Source organism: Notolepis coatsorum, assembly GCF_963971535.1.
Source record: "Notolepis coatsorum genome assembly, chromosome: 14".
In the NCBI taxonomy this organism is placed as follows: Eukaryota; Metazoa; Chordata; class Actinopteri; order Aulopiformes; family Paralepididae; genus Notolepis; species Notolepis coatsorum.
Window position 1 is genome coordinate 52,718,756 of NC_140178.1, and position 24,022 is coordinate 52,742,777.

At 42.2% G+C, this 24,022-nt stretch overlaps 1 protein-coding gene across 1 annotated transcript in view; it reads right to left on the reverse strand.

The window, feature by feature from the left end:
- The window catches only part of ppl (periplakin), a 42,111-nt gene extending 18,514 nt beyond the window's left edge, over positions 1-23,597 (reverse strand). Inside the window, exons 1-11 of the mRNA XM_084329508.1 lie at positions 23,292-23,597; positions 10,818-10,926; positions 10,188-10,342; positions 8,125-8,245; positions 7,685-7,810; positions 5,231-5,272; positions 4,200-4,361; positions 3,104-3,211; positions 2,819-2,914; positions 1,983-2,105; positions 467-613 (exon numbers count right to left, since the gene is read on the reverse strand). Of these exons, the coding sequence (XP_084185634.1) occupies positions 467-613; positions 1,983-2,105; positions 2,819-2,914; positions 3,104-3,211; positions 4,200-4,361; positions 5,231-5,272; positions 7,685-7,810; positions 8,125-8,245; positions 10,188-10,342; positions 10,818-10,926; positions 23,292-23,347 (1,245 nt within the window). The 5' untranslated portion in view covers positions 23,348-23,597. The remainder of the gene's footprint in view (positions 1-466; positions 614-1,982; positions 2,106-2,818; positions 2,915-3,103; positions 3,212-4,199; positions 4,362-5,230; positions 5,273-7,684; positions 7,811-8,124; positions 8,246-10,187; positions 10,343-10,817; positions 10,927-23,291) is intronic.
- Positions 23,598-24,022: the final 425 nt, after the last annotated feature.

The window sequence follows — 24,022 nt, forward strand, 5'->3', positions numbered from 1 at the left end:
GTGCGTGCGTGTGTGTGTGTATACAGCAGGGATGGGCGATTAATCGAGTTTAAATTTCAATTACGATTTAGACTTCCCACTATCATGAAAACGAGATAATCGAGATTAAACGATTATTGTGCCGCATGCTGATGCAGCGAACCCTTCCTTCACAGCGGTGCGCTCCACTCCGCCCCTCCCCCCACGCCCAGACAGTAGTTCCAGCTCGTGTTGGGAGGGAGGAGGAGGGAGCCAAGGGCGCGTTTCTCCAGTTATTTTGAAACGTCTTTGGTAACTTGTAGATGAAGATGACAGAAAAGCAGCCTTTGATTGAGAAGAAAGGTAAAACTAATTCTGTCTTCGTCAAATGACTTTGAATTTGAATTGACTCAATGAGTAATCGTGTTTAATAACCGTGATTGATTTTTGACATAATCTAGCAGCTCTAGTGTACAGTATGTGTGCGTTTGTTTTGGTGTACCAGTACCTCTTCTGTGTCAAACTCACACAGAGCCTCGACGGGGAGGAGCTTCTGCGGCGGCTCTCTGCGGTACTTGAGAGGCAATACCTGCAGACTGCGCTTCTGCAGCGCCCTGACCCGCTCGTCAAAGTGGTCCATTGCCTTCGACTGGTCCTGTACACACACACACACACACACACACACACACACACACACACACACACACACACGCACACGCACAGTGCACACCCACGCCCACAGACACACGTATACAGACACACGTACACACACAGACAAATGCAAGCAAATGCATGCACACCCATACACAAACATATACACACAAATACAGTCACATATAAAGGTAGACAAACACACACACACACACACACACACACACACACACACATACACATACGCAAACACACACAAAGAAGGTATACAATTATGAATACAGTATGTGGTGAAAATATTGACCATCTTCCCAAATCCAAATCCTATACGGCACATATTCACTGAACCATTAGCCTGCAGTGTATTGAGTCTCCTCGCAACGACATGGTACCGCTGATATACAGCACCACTGCCGTGTGATCAATACGTGCTGCTGGCTGCAGCACCACATGATGCTGCAGCAATATAGGCTGGACATTTACAGTAGTAAGACAATGTTGGCACATGTCAGGATGATGTTGCTCAAGGGTTAAGCTGCAGTCAACATTTCTCTGCATCGACCGACTCTGGTGTTCAGTTCCTCACGGAAAATGTATGGATTTTCAGCAATTACTTGCTTGAGTTACCAGCAGGACTCCGCCTTTTTACAAAATCAAACCCAAAGTGTTTCCATGCAGAACAGAGATTAATCCTGGGGGAAAACATATTAATTATATCTCAAAGAGTGTAGTATAATAATTATATAGCATAATATAATGTGTAGTATAATAATTGTATAGCTTAATATAATGTGTAGTATATAATTATATAGCATAATATAATGTGTAGTATAATGATTATACAGCATAATATAATGTGTAGTATAATAATTATATAGCTTAATATAATGTGTAGTATAATAATTATATAGTATAATATAATGTGTAGTTTAATAAGTAACCTAAGAGATGTGACTGTTTTCTGTGTTGAATGAAAAAAGGGTATATTTTATTCCATTTTCTATCCCAAAATCTTTTTGTAATACTGCTGCAAGGAACGTTTTTCTTTAGGATTTGTATACATCTTTGATGATGGTAGAGTAAAAATCCATTCGTTTTGTATGGATCCATTGACCATATTCACGCAATGGCCATTTTGCTCTTATGTCATGCTCAGGTTGGGATTTCTATCCACCCTGTTCACTTGGGAACAGGGTGGCAGGGTGGAAAGGAATCCCAACCTGAGCATGACATAAGAGTAAACTGGCCGCCATGTAAATATGGTCCATGACGGCATACCTCCCAGTCCGTACATAGAGGGGCTTCATGTCTAATAAAAATGTAGAACAACTTCTAGGACTAAAAGCAGACAACCAGAGGGGGTTTGAACTCACGTCCAGGTCTCTGATCAGACCCTCCATCTGATACATGTCTTTAAACTCCGGCTTGTACTTCTGGTTCACCTCCGTGTCCAGCCTCTTCAGCAGGTACTGGGTGTCCCGCGCCTCCTTGTGGTACTGTTATGCACACACACACACACACACACACACACACACACACACACACACACACACACACACACACACACACACACACACACACACACACACACACACACACACACACACACACACACACACACACACACACACACACACACACACACACACACACACACACACACACACACACACACATGTCAAGAAGACAGGGACAGGGACGTCAAGTGTAAGTACGTGTTATATTTAATCTTTATATGTATTTTTGACTGGACCTTAAGGGTGCAATGTCGCTTACTGACCAATGGTGAAACATGCATGTGTGAGTTGCGTGGCCGAGTCAGGCTTAACTAGCCTCGCCTAGTCTTGTTATTTCATATATATGTGTGTGTGTGTGTGTGTGTGTGTGTGTGTGTGTGTGTGTGTGTGTGTGTGTGTGTGTGTGTGTGTGTGTGTGTGTGTGAGGTGTGGTTTTATGTTTTTTTATTGTTCATTATTCCATAGGTGTGTGAGTTCAGAATCCATGCATGTCTGTGTATGTTTGTGTGCATGTTTCACGGTAGTAGTAGTGTGTGTGTGTGTGTGCGTGTGTGTGTGTGTGTGTGTGTGTGTGTGTGTGTGTGTGTGTGTGTGTGTGTGTGTGTGTGTGTGTGTGTGTGTGTGTGTGTGTGTGTGTGTGTGTGTGTGTGTGTGTGTGCGTGCGTGCGTGCGTGTGTGTGTGTGTGTGAGACCTTGTGGTACTCGTCCATGTGTTTGAGGTGGTTCTCCTCACAGATGAGCAGGTTGAGGTACTCCTTCCAGTCAGCATGCACTGCCTCCATATGGGCCTGAGACAACAACATGTGTGTTAAATGTGCTATAGATAGGTGCTATAGAACAGTTCCACTGATACATCTGAAGCTGAAGAAATTACACTCCTGACTTTAACATTTCACAATAAGCTTTTTTCGGACTGAATTCACATCATTGTACTGGTTCTAGCAGATTAGAAAAATCATTGATGGCCGACACCGTACCTCGATGACGTTCTTCCCAGGATGCTCAGCAGCGATCAACTTCTCCCCGTGATCATTCAGCTTGGTGACGGTGGCTTCCTTGGTCTCCAGACACTTGCTGATGAAGTTCTGCCAGGAGAGGATGATATAAGAATACATTACTTAAGTCCATATTATTAGTTAGGATTTTCTTGTCCTGCCAAATCTAGGTTTTGTCATTTGGACGGTGTTATAGATTCCTGCCTGGAATAGTAATCCCATGTTTGTCTATTTGTAACTCCTGCATTTTAACGTGTGTGTTGCATATGTTGCAAATGGCTCCAATGCATACAAAGGCCTGCGTCATACAGAGGAGTTACCAAATCATGCACGTCAGTCACCTTATTCTATTTTTACTTAGACATCAAAATTGCGTATTCACAACATCAAGATTCACAATAGAAAAGACAAAACGATACAAACGATACAAACAATACAAACAATGCTAAGCGATAAAACATCATTATGTGTCCACCATGGTTACGCCCCCCTCTCTCTTCCTTTTTGGTATGTTGTGTGTAGAGCTGGTGGCAGAGCTCTGGTATTTTGTGCCGTATTATTTTGGTGAAGCTTGTCTTTTTGTTATCCATTCACCAATTCTTTGTGTTTAAAGCTAACATTTGTATATTTGTTTGTCCTTCATTTCACCCAGCCTACTGTGGTTATATTTCTGTGTATTCACATTTGTTTTTGCACACAGGGACAAGTGAGGACAGGAAGATACCCTGGGGTCTACATCTAGCATCACGTAGGTTTACCTGTTGTTCCAACCCTAGGTTAGAGTGAGCACCACCCACTGTATTTATGGGTGCTTAGCACCTGCCAAGGGGGGTGGGTTATCATTTATTTTTGTATTTCATTTGGTGCCACTGATAGTCCTCCTTGATCCCTGTGTTGCCTTTTTATGTAAATAAACATTATTTTAGAATCTGTTTCTTGGTTTTGTGTCTCTGCACCCTCACCCACCATGTCTGTTGCCTTATGTTGCGCCCTTCCACTGAGTGACCACGGGGGGGCATCACATAAAATGTAACAACCATCTATTAGCTATTCACTAAGCATGTCCCCGGACACTGACCTCGTACTGCCTCTGGCGGGCGGGGTAGTCCAGGTTGGTGTCACTCCAGTCGTAGTTGATCCTCTCCTCTGCCTGCTGGTCCATCCAGTAGAGCTCGTTGGTGCAGTTCTGCATGTAGTCCCTCAGGCTCAACAGGTGGCGCTGACGAGCACTGGAGCTGGCCTGGTCAGGGGGGGAGGGTTGAGACGGTTTATGAAATACTGGTGAACACCGGAGTTTCAGGGACAGAGTAAAAAAAAGAAAAAGAAAAGGGCACTTCCTTGAATATACCAAGGATGTCACTGCCATCACAATGCATATCATGTGAAAAATTGGGTGACTTACTATTGACTTAGCCCCTAATATTAGCCTTGGAAGATACTAGGCGTACCATATTGCATAGTGTCTTTTTAGGGGACCCATTCAGCCAGGAAATAAATGCTAGCAATGTGTACTGTGAAAACTAATTTCTAAATCTGAAAAGGGGGCTCTGAAACCTAAGACAAAAAGGTCAGAGGTCAGTGAATGTATACATTTCCTTTCACCATTTTCCCATAACATACACAGTATATGCACTAGCATGTCTACGGATATAGATGCGCACACACACACACACACACACACACACACACACACACACACACACACACACGCACACACACACACGCACACACACACACAAGCACATCACAATATGCACACAGTCACTCTGCTCTCACATTAGGTGGCACCATCAGAGAGATATACTGCGTGTTCTGTACATATAAAGAGAGCACACAAATACTCAAACATAAAATCCGCAGATACTGTATATACTGTCCCTGGAGCTGTGAAAGACACACAGAAACTATCCGTGAGGGACGATGAGGAGATGATGAGGAGATATTTACACTCGGTCCCGCAGGCAGACACATGTAAACACACACCCACACACACACACACACAGGCAGACAGATATGTACACACGCTCATGTCGGCATATACACACCCATTCACACACCCTTGGGCTTATATGTACGGTGCATGCAATAATGTGTGTTTGAGTGTCTTACCAGAAGCTTGTTGTACTTGAGCTGTTGGCCACTGACATATTCCTAGAGAGAGAGAGAGAGAGAGAGAGAGAGAGAGAGAGAGAGAGAGAGAGAGAGAGAGAGAGAAAGAGAGAGAAAGAGAGAATTTTTTTTTTTACAGAGGCAGATAATGAGAGGAAGCTTGCACTACCTAGGTAATTTGCATACGTATACAGAGCATTCCTCAATGCTCATGCAACCATTTTTGCTTCCATGCATCATACTATAACATTTTCCCTCAATTAGGATCAATAATGAAATTGAATAATGTAGTTTCGGGGGATGGCTTACATCTATGACACATATCACCATTTCCTATACACTAAGATCCCTTGTTCCACCCCATATCTCCTCCAACTAGGGCTGTCACATTATTTTCGAATTTCGAATTTACATAAAAACACGAGATTCGAACTTGAAGGGAGAAATTCGAATTTGAAAAAATAATTAAAAATGAATTTGATATATATATTTTTTTGATAATAATAATAATAATAATAATAATAATAATAATAATAATAATAATAATAATAATAATAATAATAATAATAATAATAATAATAATAATAATAATATTATTATTATTATTATTATTATTATTATTATTAAAGAAAACTGTCAGGTCATATAGGTGAGACTGTGCTGAAAAGAATGACACCAAACATACCATGGTAAAGAAAAATAGCCAAAACTTTGAAAATAGCTTACACTTTTTTTAGGTTTAGGTTTTTTTTACACTGAAATTCTAATTCGAACTTGTCTACAATTCTGCAACGAATTTCGAATTAGATTTGTTAAAGTGACAGCCCTACCTCACACACACTACAGGTATCTCGCTCCACCCCGTATCTCCTCACACACACTACAGGTACCTGCTCCACCCCGTATCTCCTCACACACACTACAGGTATCTGCTCCACCCCGTATCTCCTCACACACACTACAGGTATCTGCTCCACCCCGTATCTCCTCACACACACTACAGGTCCCTCGCTCCACCCCGTATCTCCTCACACACACTACAGGTCCCTCGCTCCACCCCGTATCTCCTCACACACACTACAGGTCCCTCGCTCCACCCCGTATCTCCTCACACACACTACAGGTATCTGCTCCACCCCGTATCTCCTCACACACACTACAGGTCCCTCGCTCCACCCTGTATCTCCTCACACACACTACAGGTCCCTCGCTCCACCCCGTATCTCCTCACACACACTACAGGTCCCTCGCTCCACCCTGTATCTCCTCACACACACTACAGGTCCCTCGCTCCACCCCGTATCTCCTCACACACACTACAGGTATCTGCTCCACCCCGTATCTCCTCACACACACTACAGGTACCTGCTCCACCCCGTATCTCCTCACACACACTACAGGTCCCCATATCCTCTCACACACACACCTATCCTTTCCTGACTGCTGCTGTGACCTCACTGTCACCCTTCCCCCGAACTATGAATCACTAAAGACACTTTTTAACTGCTGCTGTGACCCACTGTCACCTACATTTATATTGTAAACACTGAATCGGAACGTGCAATGTTACTCAATGTTACTCACTGTGCCTTGTATATTATATTTATCTATTTTTACCTTATTTTTTAGCACTTGCTTGTATTTAAATTGTAAAAAGAAATATGTTAAGTATTGTGTGATTTGTGTGAAGGGCGGACTAGCAAAATAAGATTTTCATTGTATGGCAAACTGTCTGTTTAACTGTGCACATGACAATAAATAATCTTGAATCTTGGATCTATGCAGCTTTTCCCTCCCACTCTCTGTCAACCTGACCCTATCACTTTGTTCAATTCCCCCTTTGCCACTCCCTCTGCTCAATCATTTACACATTGTGCGTTTCTCCTTTAGAAAACCAGCCTCTTATGCATATCTGGCTTTCAGTATTTCGCGTCACCCAAATTCCTGTAGAGTCGCCTGCTTCTACTCTCCAGAAACACGCACATTTGTTTCAATAAATACTTGTTTTTGTGTGATGTGTGATGTGTTTTCTGTTGTCATTGGTATAACTAGTGGAATATCTGATGATAATGAATGATTTGATGACCACCATCAGATTTTATTTCCTTTCCAACTGGATTATAAGGTTGACTCTGTATGTTGATCATGTGTGTTCAGAAAAACTACAAAGTAAAACATTGAAAAGTTGAGTCTTAAGTTAACAAGCACATCATTTATGTTAACTGTTGTATGTTAAATGTTGTAATGTTATACAAAAAAAAACTGATCAAAAGTCAGATAAATGTAGTGGAGTAATATATATATAAGTCCCTTAAGATGGAAACACATGTCTGGTACCATGGTCAAACTAAAATGATCAAAAGGCCATGCAACCTTTTTGTAGGAGATGATAGAGTAATTATAACCGACTCATCCTCTCTTCTAGCCTCCTCCTGGGTAGCTATCTGTCTGTACCTTGTCTCCGCCGTCGGTGACGTGCGGGGCCAGGGCCTCCACCTCACTGTGGAAGATGTTGTGCTCCACCACCTCATTCTCGATGGTGGGCAGGTCCTGGCCAAAGCCCTTGTTGTTCAGGTTGTCCTGGGACAGGGGAGAGAGAATCGGATGGGGAGCACATGGTGAGACAGCGAGGAACGAGAACGTCGTAGAGGAACACAACATCCCTAATCTTGAAATGCACTTCTTTCATTTGCCCCTGGAAATATACATATATTGAATATATATATATATATATATATATATATATATATATATATATATATATATATATATATATATATATATATATATATATATATATTGACAGGTGAGGGGCACAAAAGCGAGTGTGTGAGTATGCTCAATAGATATTAAGGGGGTGGGGGGCTGCGTGGAGGAGGGGACAGCTGGCTCACCAGCTTCTCGTCGATGATCTTGCCCCAGTTAACACTGGGCATCCCCTCCGAGCGGGTCAGGTTGTAGATGTTGTCGTGCTCCTCCTGCAGCTTCATCACCCGGTCACGCAGCTGCTTCATACTGGACACACACACAGCGCCAGGTTAGTGGGGATTGATAGGTTTGTTTGTTGGTTGGTTGGTTGGTTGGTTGGTTGATTGATTGATTGGTTTAGGATTTCAAGCCTATAGAATTTTACAAATTCGAATTCCATTAACACTTTCACTGCCACTCGCAAGATATCTCGGGTTTCCGATAGTTATGTTGAAAGCCACTCACGAGATTTCCTCGGATTTTTATTTTTATTTATTCTTTTTTAGCGATCTGAAATCATATTGCATCACGCGAGCCTACCCTAGTATACCCGAGCGCCGCCGGCGATCAGATGTGGAAAAAAGCGCCCCCTATCGTCTCCCAGATGACATAAGGGATTTTGGAATGGACTCAATGAAAATGGATGGGGGAAAAAATCCTGTACTCCACATTTTCCAGTCAACTGATGCAGCCGGGGTTATCACAGTTCATTCTGGAGCCTCTGAGACCAGCGGAATCATGTACTGCACTGTACACACGTTGGATCCATACACTTATTGATTTTTTCGAATGGTGATCAGGAATTGGAATATACCAGTTGGATACCATCTGATGTCAGGTAAGGAATCTATGTTATCAGTGTTAGGATAATCAGACTAATTTTGATGAAGATATAAGCTGTTTTGTGAAATGGGCTCTTTCGGTTTCACTGTAAAAGTCCAAGAGGAAATTAACATGGCGATTATCCGTGCGCGGCTCGAATGTGCTTGCGTGCACGTATAATATTGATCATCTAGCGTTTATTTGAAAACGATTCATAAATAGGCCGACAAATATCAACGTTCTGGAATATTCCAGTAAAAGACGATTATCATAGAATGGTCTAGAATGAACTGTTTTTTACCTCAAAACGGGTGCTTTTCAAAATGCTCTCAAACGGAAATGAAGCGATAAAAAACCAATCTGCCTTGACAGCACTGACTGGAAAAGGATTCTTTGATAAGCGACAGGCAGATTAGACACATTATTTAAAACATAGATTAGGCGATATTAAGCGTAACATTGGCGCCGATGGTGGCATTGAAGCGCTAACTCTGGCGCCACCTCGTGGCACTCAAAGTGTTATGTGGACTCTGTACTGGGTTCAATGTTTATATACAACCATTATCATAGTCTGGCTTTGTTCAAATGTTATCAAAAATATGCCATAATATATAACAGGGAAATGGAGATACTAAGGAACCTCATTTTGAGTAGCGATAGGTGTGAATAGTGATAGAATGACTATAACGTAACAAAATGGTGTCTGAGGTGTGAATAGTGATATAAGGACTAACATTAGAAAATGGTGTCTGATGTGTGAATAGTGATATAATGACTAACATAACAAAATGGTGTCTGAGCCTGAGGTGTGAATAGTGATATAATGACTCTAACATAACAAAATGGTGTCTGAAGTGTGAATAGTGATATAATGACTCTAACATAACAAAATGGTGTCTGAAGTGTGAATAGTGATATAATGACTAACATAACAAAATGGTGTCTGAGCCTGAGGTGTGAATAGTGATATAATGACTCTAACATAACAAAATGGTGTCTGAAGTGTGAATAGTGATATAATGACTAACATAACAAAATGGTGTCTGAAGTGTGAATAGTGATATAATGACTAACATAACAAAATGGTGTCTGAAGTGTGAATAGTGATATAATGACTCTAACATAACAAAATGGTGTCTGAAGTGTGAATAGTGATATAATGGGTCTAACATAACAAAATGGTGTCTGAAGTGTGAATAGTGATATAATGACTCTAACATAACAAAATGGTGTCTGAAGTGTGAATAGTGATATAATGACTAACATAACAAAATGGTGTCTGAAGTGTGAATAATAGTGATATAATGACTCTAACATAACAAAATGGTGCCTGAGGTGTGAATAGTGATATAATGGAGCTAACATAACAGAAGGGAGCTCAACTCACTCCTGCTCTATCATTTCAGCCTGGGGGTGGTCCAGGCGCGTGGCGTTGGTCGCATCCTCGTCCAGGCCCTTCAGCAGCTCCAGGGAGTTGAGGATGCGCTTCTTGGTGTCATCTTTGTACAATGGCTCCTTGCCCTCGTTGATCTTGCTCACATCCTGCAGGGGAACACACACCACAAAACAGTGGTGGAAAGGATGTGTATACAGTATGTTGGCTTTCTCCATTATGTTGGACAGGAACATGTCGTGGAGTATTGGTGTCTGGTCTATTCTTTGATATTTTATAGTATGGTTTTAGTAACCTTTTTTAAAATGTTGTAACATATAGAATGTTAACATACAGCACTCTATTCTCAAGTTAAGCTATTTTATGATGGCAGAATACAGTATATGGCAATGGACAACTATATACAGTAGAATGTCACAGTTTGTGGTGCTGTCCCTGTTTGTTGAGTCCTGTTGTCAGTCTACCATGTGAAACTATGTACCGGTACGTTACTGTTATGTCCTACTCTTTGCACTATTCTGAATAATCATAAATGATAATACATATCACAATTATTACTTAATACATTCCACCATAGTTTAATTTTGCACAATGCCAGGCTGTAGTACTGTTAGCAGTCAGTACCTTGTTGAGGTTCTGCTCTGTCTCATAGATGTTCTTCTCCACCTTGTCAGCATTCTTCTGCAGCTTCTCGATCAGAGCAGACAGCTCCGTAGAGGGTGTGGAAGATGTTCTGTAGAAGAGAGAGAGAGATAGAGAGAGAGAGAGTGAGTGAGTGAGTGAGTGAGTGAGTGAGTGAGTGAGTGAGTTATCTAGTGCAGGGGTTCTCAAAGTTTTGATGACTGAGGGCCAATTTTGCGACCCAATATTGGATTGAGGGCCATCGGCTCCTCCCGGCTCATCCATCTTGCTTCCCCAACAAAAGCTTTAACTAAGGTCAGACTTTTGATCCTGCAAAAATGGCAATCATTGAAATCGCTAGCTTACATACCTGCAATGATGGATGTAATCTGTCTCGCAGGTAGGCATCTCATGAGTCATTTTACGCAACCAGTAACCTATCTATAGCATGCTTTCAACACAAGCTGTCATTCCTAACCTGACAGCTTAGCCCAGGGGGGCACAGTTTTACCTTCTTAAAAGCAAAGTACTGTGTGATGTAGTAGGTTGGTTTAAAACTGTGAACTGGACCAAATATACAGTAACACATATATTTACACCTCGACAACTCATCGAGAGCCGCCATTGGCCCACGGGCCGCACTGAGAATGCCTGATCTAGAGGATCTGTTTTGCACTAAAGGGTTAACACAGCACAGCCCTGACAAGCATGCACTTTTTGCAACCTCAGCGGCTCACACTCTGGCTCTGTAAAATGAAATTAATTACAGTGTCATTTCCTACATGTTCCTTTTCAGAACATGAACAAGGAGGCCAGCCGCTCGCCCTGGAGCTCTCATCTCTCAAAACATGGACAGAAATCACACGCAACGACAGGTTAGACAACGGCTCCCGACCCAAAGACAATAGATTGGCGTCCTTGCTGTTTTTGACATAATCTAAAACCCCATACAAACACTTGCCGACGTCAACAGAGAATAATGGTAAACAAACGTCAAAGTGATATGATTATAGTACGGACACAGTCGACCCAAGAACATTGCAATGCGTCATGTGGCTCCTTTAGTTTCTTAATGGCAAACGCCAACATCAGACAGAAGATAGATACCAATTTCCTCTCTGTGCGTTCAGTAGAAAGTAGAAATATTAGCACAAAAGTTACGGACCACTAGCCTAGCTTAAAACTCTGGGAGAGGTGTTTTTGCCAACAGCTAGGCTAGTGGTCCGTATTCGCTTGCATTCATTTGTGCTAAGCTAGGCTAGCTTGCAGCGGGATAGCTTTCTACTGAAATTGGTATCAGATCTTCTTGTCTGACTCTGGAGAAGATGGCAAAGCGCATTTCCCATAATGTTGGCATGTTCCTTTAAGTATTCTGACCATTCAATTGTAACATGTGGATTTTACTACTACTGGCATCTGTGTGAATCCATACCTTCAGTTAGTCTCAGAATTCTCCAGATAGTACACATGCCTATACAACCATGCGTTTGCATATGAAAATAAAGTGCCATGGTGCAATAAATAAATACAACTCAAATCTAAATCTAATCAAAAAATTTTAAATAATTCCAATTGGAAATTCCATTCCACATTTTTGGGGGTAATTCTTTGAAATGCAGATCCATTTCACACATAGATTCCAGACTAACTGAATGTGTGGAACCACATAGAACCCAGTTATGGTCAAAAAATACTTCTTCAAACAGAAGAAAACAAGTGAAATTGGCACAATATCAGTCAAGCAAGACAAATCAAAATCGCGTCACTCCAGGTGTATGTTCGCTAATCTATCCCCTGCCCGTTGGGATGGGAGATGTGGCCCTTTAGTCACGTGAAGCACTGAGGCAATATCATAAAGGACTGTGCTGTTATCAGGACCACCGCCCTGCAGATAGATAAGTGCCCTGGGATCCTCAGGATTGCCTCATCTGTGTGTAAATCTTGAGGGTGTGTGTAAATCTTGAGGGTGTGTGCCAGCACAGCGCTGTTATTAATCAAAACGTGGTCAAACGTGGTTTTGTTTTGTCTTTGAGGTCTCATTGAAGCCGTGGAGGAGTGTTAGGTTAGAGGCTCATTGAAGCCATGGAGGAGTGTTAGGTTAGAGGCTCATTGAAGCCGTGGAGGAGTGTTAGGTTAGAGGCTCATTGAAGCCGTGGAGGAGTGTTAGGTTAGAGGCTCATTGAAGCCATGGAGGAGTGTTAGGTTAGAGGCTCATTGAAGCCGTGGAGGAGTGTTAGGTTAGAGGTCTCATTGAAGCCATGGAGGAGTGTTAGGTTAGAGGCTCATTGAAGCCATGGAGGAGTGATAGGTTAGAGGCTCATTGAAGCCATGGAGGAGTGTTAGGTTAGAGGCTAATTGAAGGCATGGAGGAGTGTTAGGTTAGAGGCTCATTGAAGGCATGGAGGAGTGTTAGGTTAGAGGTCTCATTGAAGCCATGGAGGCAATTTAAAGAGAAACTGTAATTGCATTTGGTGTTAAAAAAAAGAAGATCCTGGGGCGGCTGGGTGGCGCAGTGGGCAAGGCGCTCGCCACCAACGCAGGATATACTGGTATCGAGCCCAGCTCTCTGCGTTGCTTCCGGCTTGGCCGGCCGTCGTACTAACACAATTGGCAGTGTTAGAGGGTGGGAAAGCCGGTGGGTGGGTCCTGGTCGTTGTAAACAGTGACTCCTACAGTTCGGTCGGGGCGCTTGCTCAGCGAGGAAAGGATCTGAGGGGGGTAGTGTGATCCTTCCACACGTTACACCCTCTCAGTGAGAGTCCGCGCTGCCAGGTGAAAAGAAGCGGTTGATTATGGGCGGCTACGTGGTGCAGTGGGCAAGGCGCTCACCACGAATACTGGAGACGCTGGGTTCGCCTGTTCGAGCCCAGCGCTCCACATTGCTTTCAGTTTAGCTGGTCGTCCGTACTAATACACATTGGCAGTATTAGGGGGTGGGAAACTGATGGGTGGGGATCGGGCGTTGTGGACAGCGACTCCTACAGGTCGGTTGGTGCGCCTGTGCAGTAGAATCAGGAAGCGATGGGGGCGGCGCCCCTCCAAAGCGCAGACCCCTGACGCTGAAAGATTGTGCCGCGCAGGTGAAAAGATGCGACTACTGTTACCTCGAGTATCGGAGGGGACTCGTGCTATGTATGACTTAGTCCACATTGCAGTCGGCTTGTGGGAGGCATGAAACAGCGTTCGAGACACGGGAGGGTTGAATTGGATGTTACGAAATTGGGATGGGAGAAAAATAGAAAATGGGAGAAAAAGTGGATAAAAAAAAAAGAAGCGGTTGATTGGCTACACATGTGTCGGAGGAAGCATGTGATAGCCTCCACTCTCCCAGACCAACTGTAGGGGGTAGGTGCGCAGCGACCAGGAAGGGGATTGGGAATTGGCATAACGACTAACATTGGAATGGGAGAAAAACGGAGGAAAAAGGAGGGGGAAAAAGATTTAAAAAAAAATAAATAAAAAAAAATAAGAAGATCCTTTGTTAACCTTACCATCACGCTTCCTGTCTCCCACCGGATCAATAACAAAATCCTGGGCCTCATCTACAAAGCCCTTCACCAATGCCCCCCCCCCCATACCTCCTTTCCCACTATAAACCCCATCAGTCCCTCAGATCCACCACCGCCTGCCTCCTCTCCGCCCCCACGTCCAACCTTTGCTGTTGGGGGGGACAGAGCTCTTCTCCAGGGCAGCTCCCAGGCTGTGAAACTCCCTCCCGCAAGACATTAGAGACTCTGAGTCTCTCTCAATTTTCCAATCCCGCCTCAAGACCCATCTCTTCTCCACTGCCTTCTCTTAGCCCCACCCCCTCCCATCAATCCTTGTATGTTTGCGTTATGCTCGTCTCTTGTTTCACTACCCCCTTAGTGTAAAGCAACTTTGGACTCTAGAAAAGTGCTATTATAAAAATGTGTAGTAGTAGTAGAAGGATCTTTGCTACAGAACACAACTTTAGACCCAATACACTTCCATCTTTACTGAGAGTACCCACTATGGTTGGGTACCGACCGAATTACATCAGTACTACCAAGTACAGATTCAGACTAGATCAATCGGTACCAAAATTCTGTACCATTACATGTGTAACGGTTGTGACATCGTCACCTTAAACTTCGATGCCCCGAGGGAGTTTCGAACCTGGGTCTCCCACACCGCGAGCAACAGCACAGACCGCTATACCAAGAAGTGAACTCACTGCTTTGTAACGTGTCTATGTGTCTTTTGAGGATGAGAGTGAGTTTAACCCATAGCACCGCTACTCACCCCAGTCACTTCACAACATCTGAAGTCCTTCATGACTGCGCTTCACCATCCGTTACACATGTTTAGTATAAGAAGAGTGTAATATACTAGACAAGAGGGAGCCTTTTCCACTACAGTCCCATCTCTTGGGTCTTTGGAAAGACCAGACGAGGTCAGAGGAGTTTGATCATATTTACTGAGGATGGCCAGATAATGTTGATATTTAAACATTTTAAAACACAATATCATGCTATTTATTTTGTGTGGTGTTGTTACAACAATAAATAACAAAATGTTATTACAGAGGTTAAGTACCAAAAAATTGGGTACCGATACCGAATTCCAGGAACTGGTATTGGTTCAAATATGAATGGTACCCAACCCTAGTACCCACAGAAACAGACCATGTGAACCTCCACACTGAGTTATTCAAACAGCTGAGAACTCTCTAATCACACATACTGAGACTGAGAGTCTAAGTTCAGACTGTGAATAAGGTGTTATTATACACAAAATACTTTCTCAATGGATCAGTATGAATATGGAAATCCAGCTGCATCGATCTGTAAAACTGATCATCGAAATTGATCGCAATTAATGTGTGTACATTTTTTAGGGCTGACCTTAGAATTTTTTTTGGAATTCGAAGCTTCGGGGCCGAGATTCGATTTTAATTTGAAGCTTCGAGATAAAAAAAATGATTATAATAATAATTATAAATAAAAAAAATAAAAATATTTTTATGTTGTGGGACTTGTACAGCACTTTGTTCAACTTTGTCAGTGCTGTAAAGTTTAAACCTTTTAAAATCTTAGACAAACGAAACACTTTGCTTTCATGAAATATTGTAAGCCGTCATTTGAGGCTTTATAAAAGCAGCACATGAACACAAATCTGTCAATGCCGAGTCCGACCTCATCTTAAATAACAAACAGCATTGCTTGTTGTAATTAACAAAGAGAGGCAGAGTTGATTTTGCACCAAAAATAAAATTAAAATTAAAATACATATTTTATTATTCTTATTTTTTTTTTTATATTCGATTTTATTTTCATATTCGAAGCCCATGCCCAATCGAACGAAGCTTCGAAGTATTTAAGACAGCTCTACCATTTTTCCTCCTATAAACACAATGCTGTGAATGAATACCTTGTTAGCACATGTTCAGTTGTGCCCACTATAGTCCTGTGTGAATTAGGCTTTTCTCTGCCTAAATACAATCATATCAGTTGTTTAAAACATTACACCCATACGAAATAGGAATGCATGCGTGGCCACACACACACACACACACACACACACACACACACACACACACACACACACACACACACACACACACACACACACACACACACACACACACACACACACACACACACACACACACACACACACACACACACACACACACACACACACACACACACACACACACACACACGAAAACGTGCTGGATGTGTTTCAAAGTGACAATAACATTCTAAAAGGACCCAAGTTTTTTTCCTGTTGCAATGTTAGCTAATGCAATAACTGACAGGAAATACATTTGGGACCAAACTGTTCCCTAGCAACAGAATTCCAGTGAAACCGTTGATAGTGTTGCAGTGCTATTTTTGGAAGTGGGGGAGCCCAGCTACTGTCTGACTATGGTTATAGAGTGTACTGCACATTTGGTTTATTGTTTGCGTTTGATAAGACACAAAGAGGTGGGGGAGCACCGCCGACGCATGCCGTCATGTTGGGAGCGATCAAACACGATGTGATTGCTTGTTATTTTCCTCCAGGACCTAACGGTACTTCATAATATTGGGATGCCAAGAGAATGACTCATATAGACATCCGCGCTCTTGTGGGAACTCACTGAAACTCCAATAGACCTGATTGGCTGCCATGTCTGGGCAAAGTTGTACATTAAATCAGGCAGAACTTTGCCTTTCGATTCTGCAGAATTTTCTTTGTCGCGCCCAATTGTTATGTTGTTCCTCATATGCGTCTCTGAGACATGTATGTGGCCCTCTAGTCACGTGAAGCTCTCTGAGACATGTATGTGGCCCTCTAGTCACGTGAAGCTCTCTCTAACCCACATGTATGTGGCCCTCTAGTCACGTGAAGCTCTCTCTAACCCACATGTATGTGGCCCTCTAGTCACGTGAAGCTCTCTCTAACCCACATGTATGTGGCCCTCTAGTCACGTGAAAGCTCTCTCTAACCCACGTGGCCACTTTCATGGTGTCTGTCTCTGAGCTTATGTGAAAATACAATTTCTTGTGTCAAGTTTAATCCTAGTAATAGAGTCTCTGTGGTAGGGAAGCACTGATGCAGATACTAGTATCTGATACCAGGCTAAAGTAGGGTTTTGGTATTGGCGATCCCACACCAATTAAGGCACATGGGTAATATGCCAGACATCTAAGCAGAGTGACTTGATTTGCTACATTTCTTGACAGATAGAAGCTAGATTTCGCTAATGGAGAGACGAGCACACAACTGCACAGACCCACGGTGCTGCCTGGGTCCAACATCATTCTATGTCTGTTTGATTGATAGCGTTAGCTTGGCGTAATGGGACTGCCATTAAAAAGCACACTGTACTTTCAATATTACATCATACTACAACAGGGATTCCTCAGTTTGGAGGCTCTCTAGCGAGACTATTATACTGTACATTAGCAGCAGGTCAACGACCAACAGAAACCAAGGTGCTTGTGCGAGAGGGAAATGATCACCTCTAAGTCACCAAATAATTTCAAAGAAATGTGATCATTCCTCAAACACTTAATCTCAATGCTATCAATGATCTCAAGACACATTCAGACTCCTGAGGAAACTGGTGGAACAGGTTCCTGTCTCACCAGAGCCCGCAGAGTGTTCCTTCATAACCTTTAATGTGTGATGAAAGACTCAATGCAATGGTTTTCAGAGCTAACCGGGGTACGATATACTCATTATTTTCCATAGATTCTCCTCTAAGGCAGTTAATGTTTCGATATTCAGCAGTGAAACACTAACAATGGGTTTTGTATAACCAACAGTGTCGATTAAATGAGCTATGGTTACCATTTTCAATAAATTCTGCTCTAAGGCACTCATAAAATCTTAAGTCAATATTCTGCAGTGAAAGAGAAGTAATGGCTTGTATCCCCAACAGCTTCTACCAAGGACAATGTAATTAGCTACTTTCTATATGGCACCCATAGTCGCCAATATTCTGTTTTTCATGACATCACAAGGAAACCATAAATAACTACAGATGTTCCTCAAGTGAACATGGTGGCTTTGGGAGAGAAGTTGCAGGGAATTGCAAAACTGGGGATGAAGAATGCAGGCAATATTATATTGTGAAACTGTCAAAGGCTGTGGCAAGAAATAAAAGATAGTGTGTGTGTGTGTGTGTGTGTGTGTGTGTGTGTGTGTGTGTGTGTGTGTGTGTGTGTGTGTGTGTGTGTGTGTGTGTGTGTGTGCGTGCGTGCGTGCGTGTGTGTGTGTGTGGGCTATTTGTATTTGTGTGATTATGTGTGCTGAAGTGTGTTCATTTGACATTTGCACGCCTGAGAATGCGTGTGTGTATGTGTGTGTGTGTGTCTGTGTATCTATCCATGTTAGTGTGTATCTAATCCCCAGTGAGGATCTATGTGTGTGTGTGTCTGTCTGTGTATCTATCCATGTTAGTGTGTATCTAATCCCCAGTGAAGATGTATGTGTGTGTGTGTGTGTGTGTGTGTGTGTGTGTGTGTGTGTGTGTGCGTGTGTGTGTGTGTGTGTGTGTGTGTGTGTGTCTGTGTATCTATCTATGTTAGTGTGTATCTAATCCCCAGTGAGGATGTATGTGTGTGTGTGTCTGTGTATCTATCCATGTTAGTGTGTATCTAATCCCCAGTGAGGATGGCACTGGTGTCCTGATGAAGGGATCGCTCTCCCTCACTACCCCATGACCCCTCCTCCCTTTAAAAACACTGTGGCTTCCAAATGACACATCTTTATGTCCACTGGACACTGACTTAATCACATGACATCTTTATGTCCACTGGACACTGACTTAATCACATGACATCTTTATGTCCACTGGACAGTGGACACTGACTTAATCCCATGACATCTTTATGTCCACTGGACACTGACTTAATCACATGACATCTTTATGTCCACTGGACACTGACTTAATCACATGACATCTTTATGTCCACTGGACACTGACTTAATCGCATGACATCTTTATGTCCACTGGACACTGACTTAATCGCATGACATCTTTCTGTCCACTGGACACTGACTTAATCACATGACATCTTTATGTCCACTGGACACTGACTTAATCACATGACATCTTTATGTCCACTGGACACTGACTTAATCACATGACATCTTTATGTCCACTGGACACTGACTTAATCACATGACATATTTATGTCCACTGTACACTGACTTAATCACATGACATCTTTATGTCCACTGGACTTAATCGCCGACATTCAATTCAAAGCTCCCTTTTCAAAACTCCAACAATCCCTCAAAATTTTGATTCTCCCCTCTATTGCAGAATTTAAGACCTTGATCACTAATCATTGTCGATCAAGTTGGATGTGTTCTAATTGATTTGTTATCCTTGCTTTTGTCTACCATCATCTGGTCGTTTTATTGTCGTGTTATGATCGCTTATCTCTGTATGTAAATTCAATGTAACTTTAAATGAAGGAAACGTCAGTTGCCTTTCGAGTATAAAGAAAGGTTTGCCCAGGATCAGACAAGTTGGAACCCGAATGGAGGTTACATATTTTTATTATGTTATGTTTTATTATTATTGTATTATGCAAATTAAAGTCACCCTGAGGGTTTTCTTATTGTCTGCACGTCAGATAAAAGAGGTGACAGGTGACATAAGCTGAAAAACACAAACTGAGTTTGACTGAGTTCAAAAGGCTTGTTGAGGATACAGCCATTGAAACACAGCTATGTGTTAGCCAGTTAGCTTAACAGCTGTCTGGGTGATCATTTGGACATAGCAGTGATGGTAGCAATGCAGTCAACAGATCATGTGATTGTTGTTACGCAGGGTACATATAGCTCTAAATCTCATTTCGTTTTTTTGTTTAGAACTATTTCGAATATGGCGTGCTTCCTTAGAATTGTATGCACATATAATTTTGGAGGAAACTGTTGTTGACATGGGCACGTCGATGGCATGCCATGTGCAGCATGCACACTATAAGCATATAAATGCTAGCTAGCTTGACCTGCTATGTGCTTTGCTCTAAGTGTTCCAAGTAACGTCACTAGAACACACCCCCTCATTGCTTTCAACCTTCAGTTCCCTTCCAGAGCGAGACTGTCTGGCAGTGGACCCTTCGCAGGAGTAACCAGTCGGATATCTCCATGGAGAGAGAGGGACAAATTGAAACCAGAAGACAATGAGTCACGGAGGGCGTGGAAGGACTGCTGCAAATGAGGCCCGGGCTCAGTTCCATTTCCATGGTCTGTTGTCGACCCTTCCCTTTAAAACACTAAATAAAAGAGTTTGAAATAAATTCCAGAATAAGTTCTATTGGGCGAAGCTGTCCCTTACCTCTGTGTTTTCATACACACATGTTCACCTATCCAGATTTTCTGTAAATCCAGTAATACGGGATGTAAAGGAAATGAGAAGCCAAATGGTACAAGGCCTGTGAGTTCAATCTGTCCCATATGTTCCCATATTCAAGAACAGGGGTCTGCTCCATCTGGTGAGATAACGGTACGTTGTCCAAATGAATTCTCCACACCACACCCTAATTGATCTATATATTATTCATTATTAACTCTCACACTCTAGCTGATCTATCCTATGATCTATATATTATTAATTATTAACTCTCACACACTAGCTTATCTATCCTACATGATCTATATATTATTCATTATTAACTCTCACACTAGCTTATCTATCCTACATTATCTATATATTATTCATTATTAACTATCACACTCTAGCTGATCTATCCTATGATCTATATATTATTAATTATTAACTCTCACTCTAGCTGATCTATCCTACATGATCTATATATTATTCATTATTAACTATCACACTCTAGCTGATCTATCCTATGATCTATATATTATTAATTATTAACTCTCACTCTAGCTGATCTATCCTACATGATCTATATATTATTCATTATTAACTATCACACTCTAGCTGATCTATCCTACATGATCTAAATATTATTCATTATTAATTCTCTGTCAGGACCCTCACTTATACACACATATAAATCATTGTATAAAAAGTGTAGTCTGTTTATAATGCACTTGTGAATATTTTATTCAACTAAGAAATAACTATTGACTGTTTGACAGGTTTTGTACTTGTTTAGGATTGGCTGGTCCAGGTATTGTGCTTATTTGTGATTGGGCAAGGCAGTGTCAAAGAATGTCTTGAAAGAAGTGGGAACATCTCATCCAGGGCAACAATTAAAAAATAACAGTTAACCTTAACCTAACCAACCCTGACCTTAAATATAATAACAAATGTTCACAATCAAATAATCCCTCAATTTATAAATAACTCGTAAATAACTTTCCCCTCCACGTGCAACAGGCTCTAGACTCCTCAATTACAAAACCTCCATTATATAATGTTTCTGTCATGTCATAAATCTAGACAGTATTCCACGGCTGCAGGGTTTCGGTAATGCAGCCATCTTTGGATCTGTTAACTTGCTACCATGCTAAGCCTGTTCCAACTTGAACATGTCATTCGCTTTTTCATCTCATCTCAGCTAGCCAAACTACCTTTAGGACTAGCAACAAGGGATGCAATGGGGAGGGAAGGGGTGGCAGTGGCATATAGGATTCCACGGCACCACCCACTTCAGAGAGATGCTGGGTGGCTATTACATATGGTTTGTAATTGTATCAACCTCTCTTATGTGAACCCAATGATATAGCATATTGAATGATCGCAGAGTAGAAGCCAATAATTGGCCAATGCATTGCAATTAAATCATTGTTCGGTAATAATTTAATTGATATAAAAAGGGAGTTGCATGTCAATCTTGGGTTAGATTCAGTCGGTTTGGTTTAATTTGAACACTGTTAGGACTCTTGAGTCCCACCTAATGTGAAACAGACAGTGAGTGAACGTGTTCTGTGAGAGCAGCAGAACACTCCCAGTCCCTTCTCTATTAAAGCCAGAGGTGACTCAGACAAGAAGATAACCATTTAAAACACGTTTCGTTTAACTCTCAGGCGGGCCCGTACCAAAGGGTTGTTATTATAGAGGGGGCCTCTTCAACCTGCCCACCTAACACTTGTGTGACAGGCAGCAATGCTCTCTCTCTCTCCACTTCAAAGATAGACAGGCAAATTTTCTCAGAGGGGAGAGAGAGAGAGAGAGAGAGAGAGAGAGAGAGAGAGAGAGAGAGAGAGAGAGAGAGATCATTTGTTTGAGATGAAAAGGAGGAGGCTTTGAGGACACAGATTTAGATACTTAATAGAAACTCGATACTGCACATAAGCCAACCTCAATAAATACAAATGCTGTTTTTAGTCAAGGTGGAGAATATGACTGAATAGAAGATGGCAAATGGGGGACCCTGGTGTAGACAAGACGAAAGTCTTTCTCTGGTCTGCATCCCCTTAACAATGTGTGTATTGAGCCGTACTGTATTGTACCCATTCTGCAATATGTTAATACAATTTTCAATCAATCAAAATAGGTATGACTATCAAATGACTATAGGAAGTGATGCACCAACAGGTTGGGAGAGATTATGCAACAATGTCAACCCCTCCTCATACATTGTCTTTCAATGGACAGCCAGACTTATCAAACCAGTTACCACCACTTGATTGCATATTTGCCACACCCTCAGGTAAAAGGTAAAGCACAGCCCTATATCCTACAGCCTCACATGATAACCGACTGACTATTGCCCAAGCCGAATTAGACTAAGTATTAGTTAAATAAATAGCTATTAAAAATGTGGCTATGTTTCGTTTTCGCTATCCCATTCTAGGCCTAGAACCAGCCTAAACTAAATCGTTTTCTTACATTACATCCAACTATTTTCATTAACTAATGCTAATGGAGTGCTTAAAACGAGTAGCCTACTTGCAGCTGCCATTGCCTACTTGACCAAAAATAGGCTATAAAAGGTATATACAAATAATAAATAAGCAATAGACCACACAACAGTCTCCAAAAAATACAGTAGTGTAAGTAAAAGCATAACTTCTGTTGGACAAACTACTCACGTTGATTTGGGTGGCGTGATAGCCACGCTGCTTTTAGAGCTCTTCTTCTTAAACATCTTGACAGGTTCGTTCCTTCCCCCGGGTACACCTGCTGTCACTCAGCGGCTTCTCTCTGGTCTAGTGGGACAGTCCTGCGAGGATAGAGGCGCGGCGAGGGGGTCGTTTTCTGCTGCTTTCACTGCTGCTGTGTGTGTGTGTTTGTATGTGTCCGCTTTCCTCCCTATAGCAGGTATATGTCCTCACGCACACTGGCAACGCGCAACTCCCACCGCTGCAAGATTCAGCTATACAGTCAGAGAGCAGCAGTCCAACTGAGAAAACTATTAAATGTACGCTATTCTCTCCCGCGTAGGTGGGACCTAGGTCAACAAGTGGGCGGGACCATACAGGCGTTACCTTTACACCAGGCAGCTCCACCTTTCAGCTATGATGACGACACACTTCACTCTATCTATCTGTCATCTATTTATTATTACACACACACGGGATATTAACACGCAGTCAGTGTAATTGAGTTATACGAATGATCGTCAAATGAACCCATACACTGACTATAGGCTAGCCGCTAGTGTATGGACTTCTACGAATGCATGCAATAGAAATGAATACAATTACAAAGTCATGAGCTGCAATAAATAGTGTTTACTTTGGGGGGATGGGGCGGGGGGGGGGGGGGGGGGGGGGTCCAGTTCAGCCACACATAAAAATAGCCACTTAAGTAATTATCATAA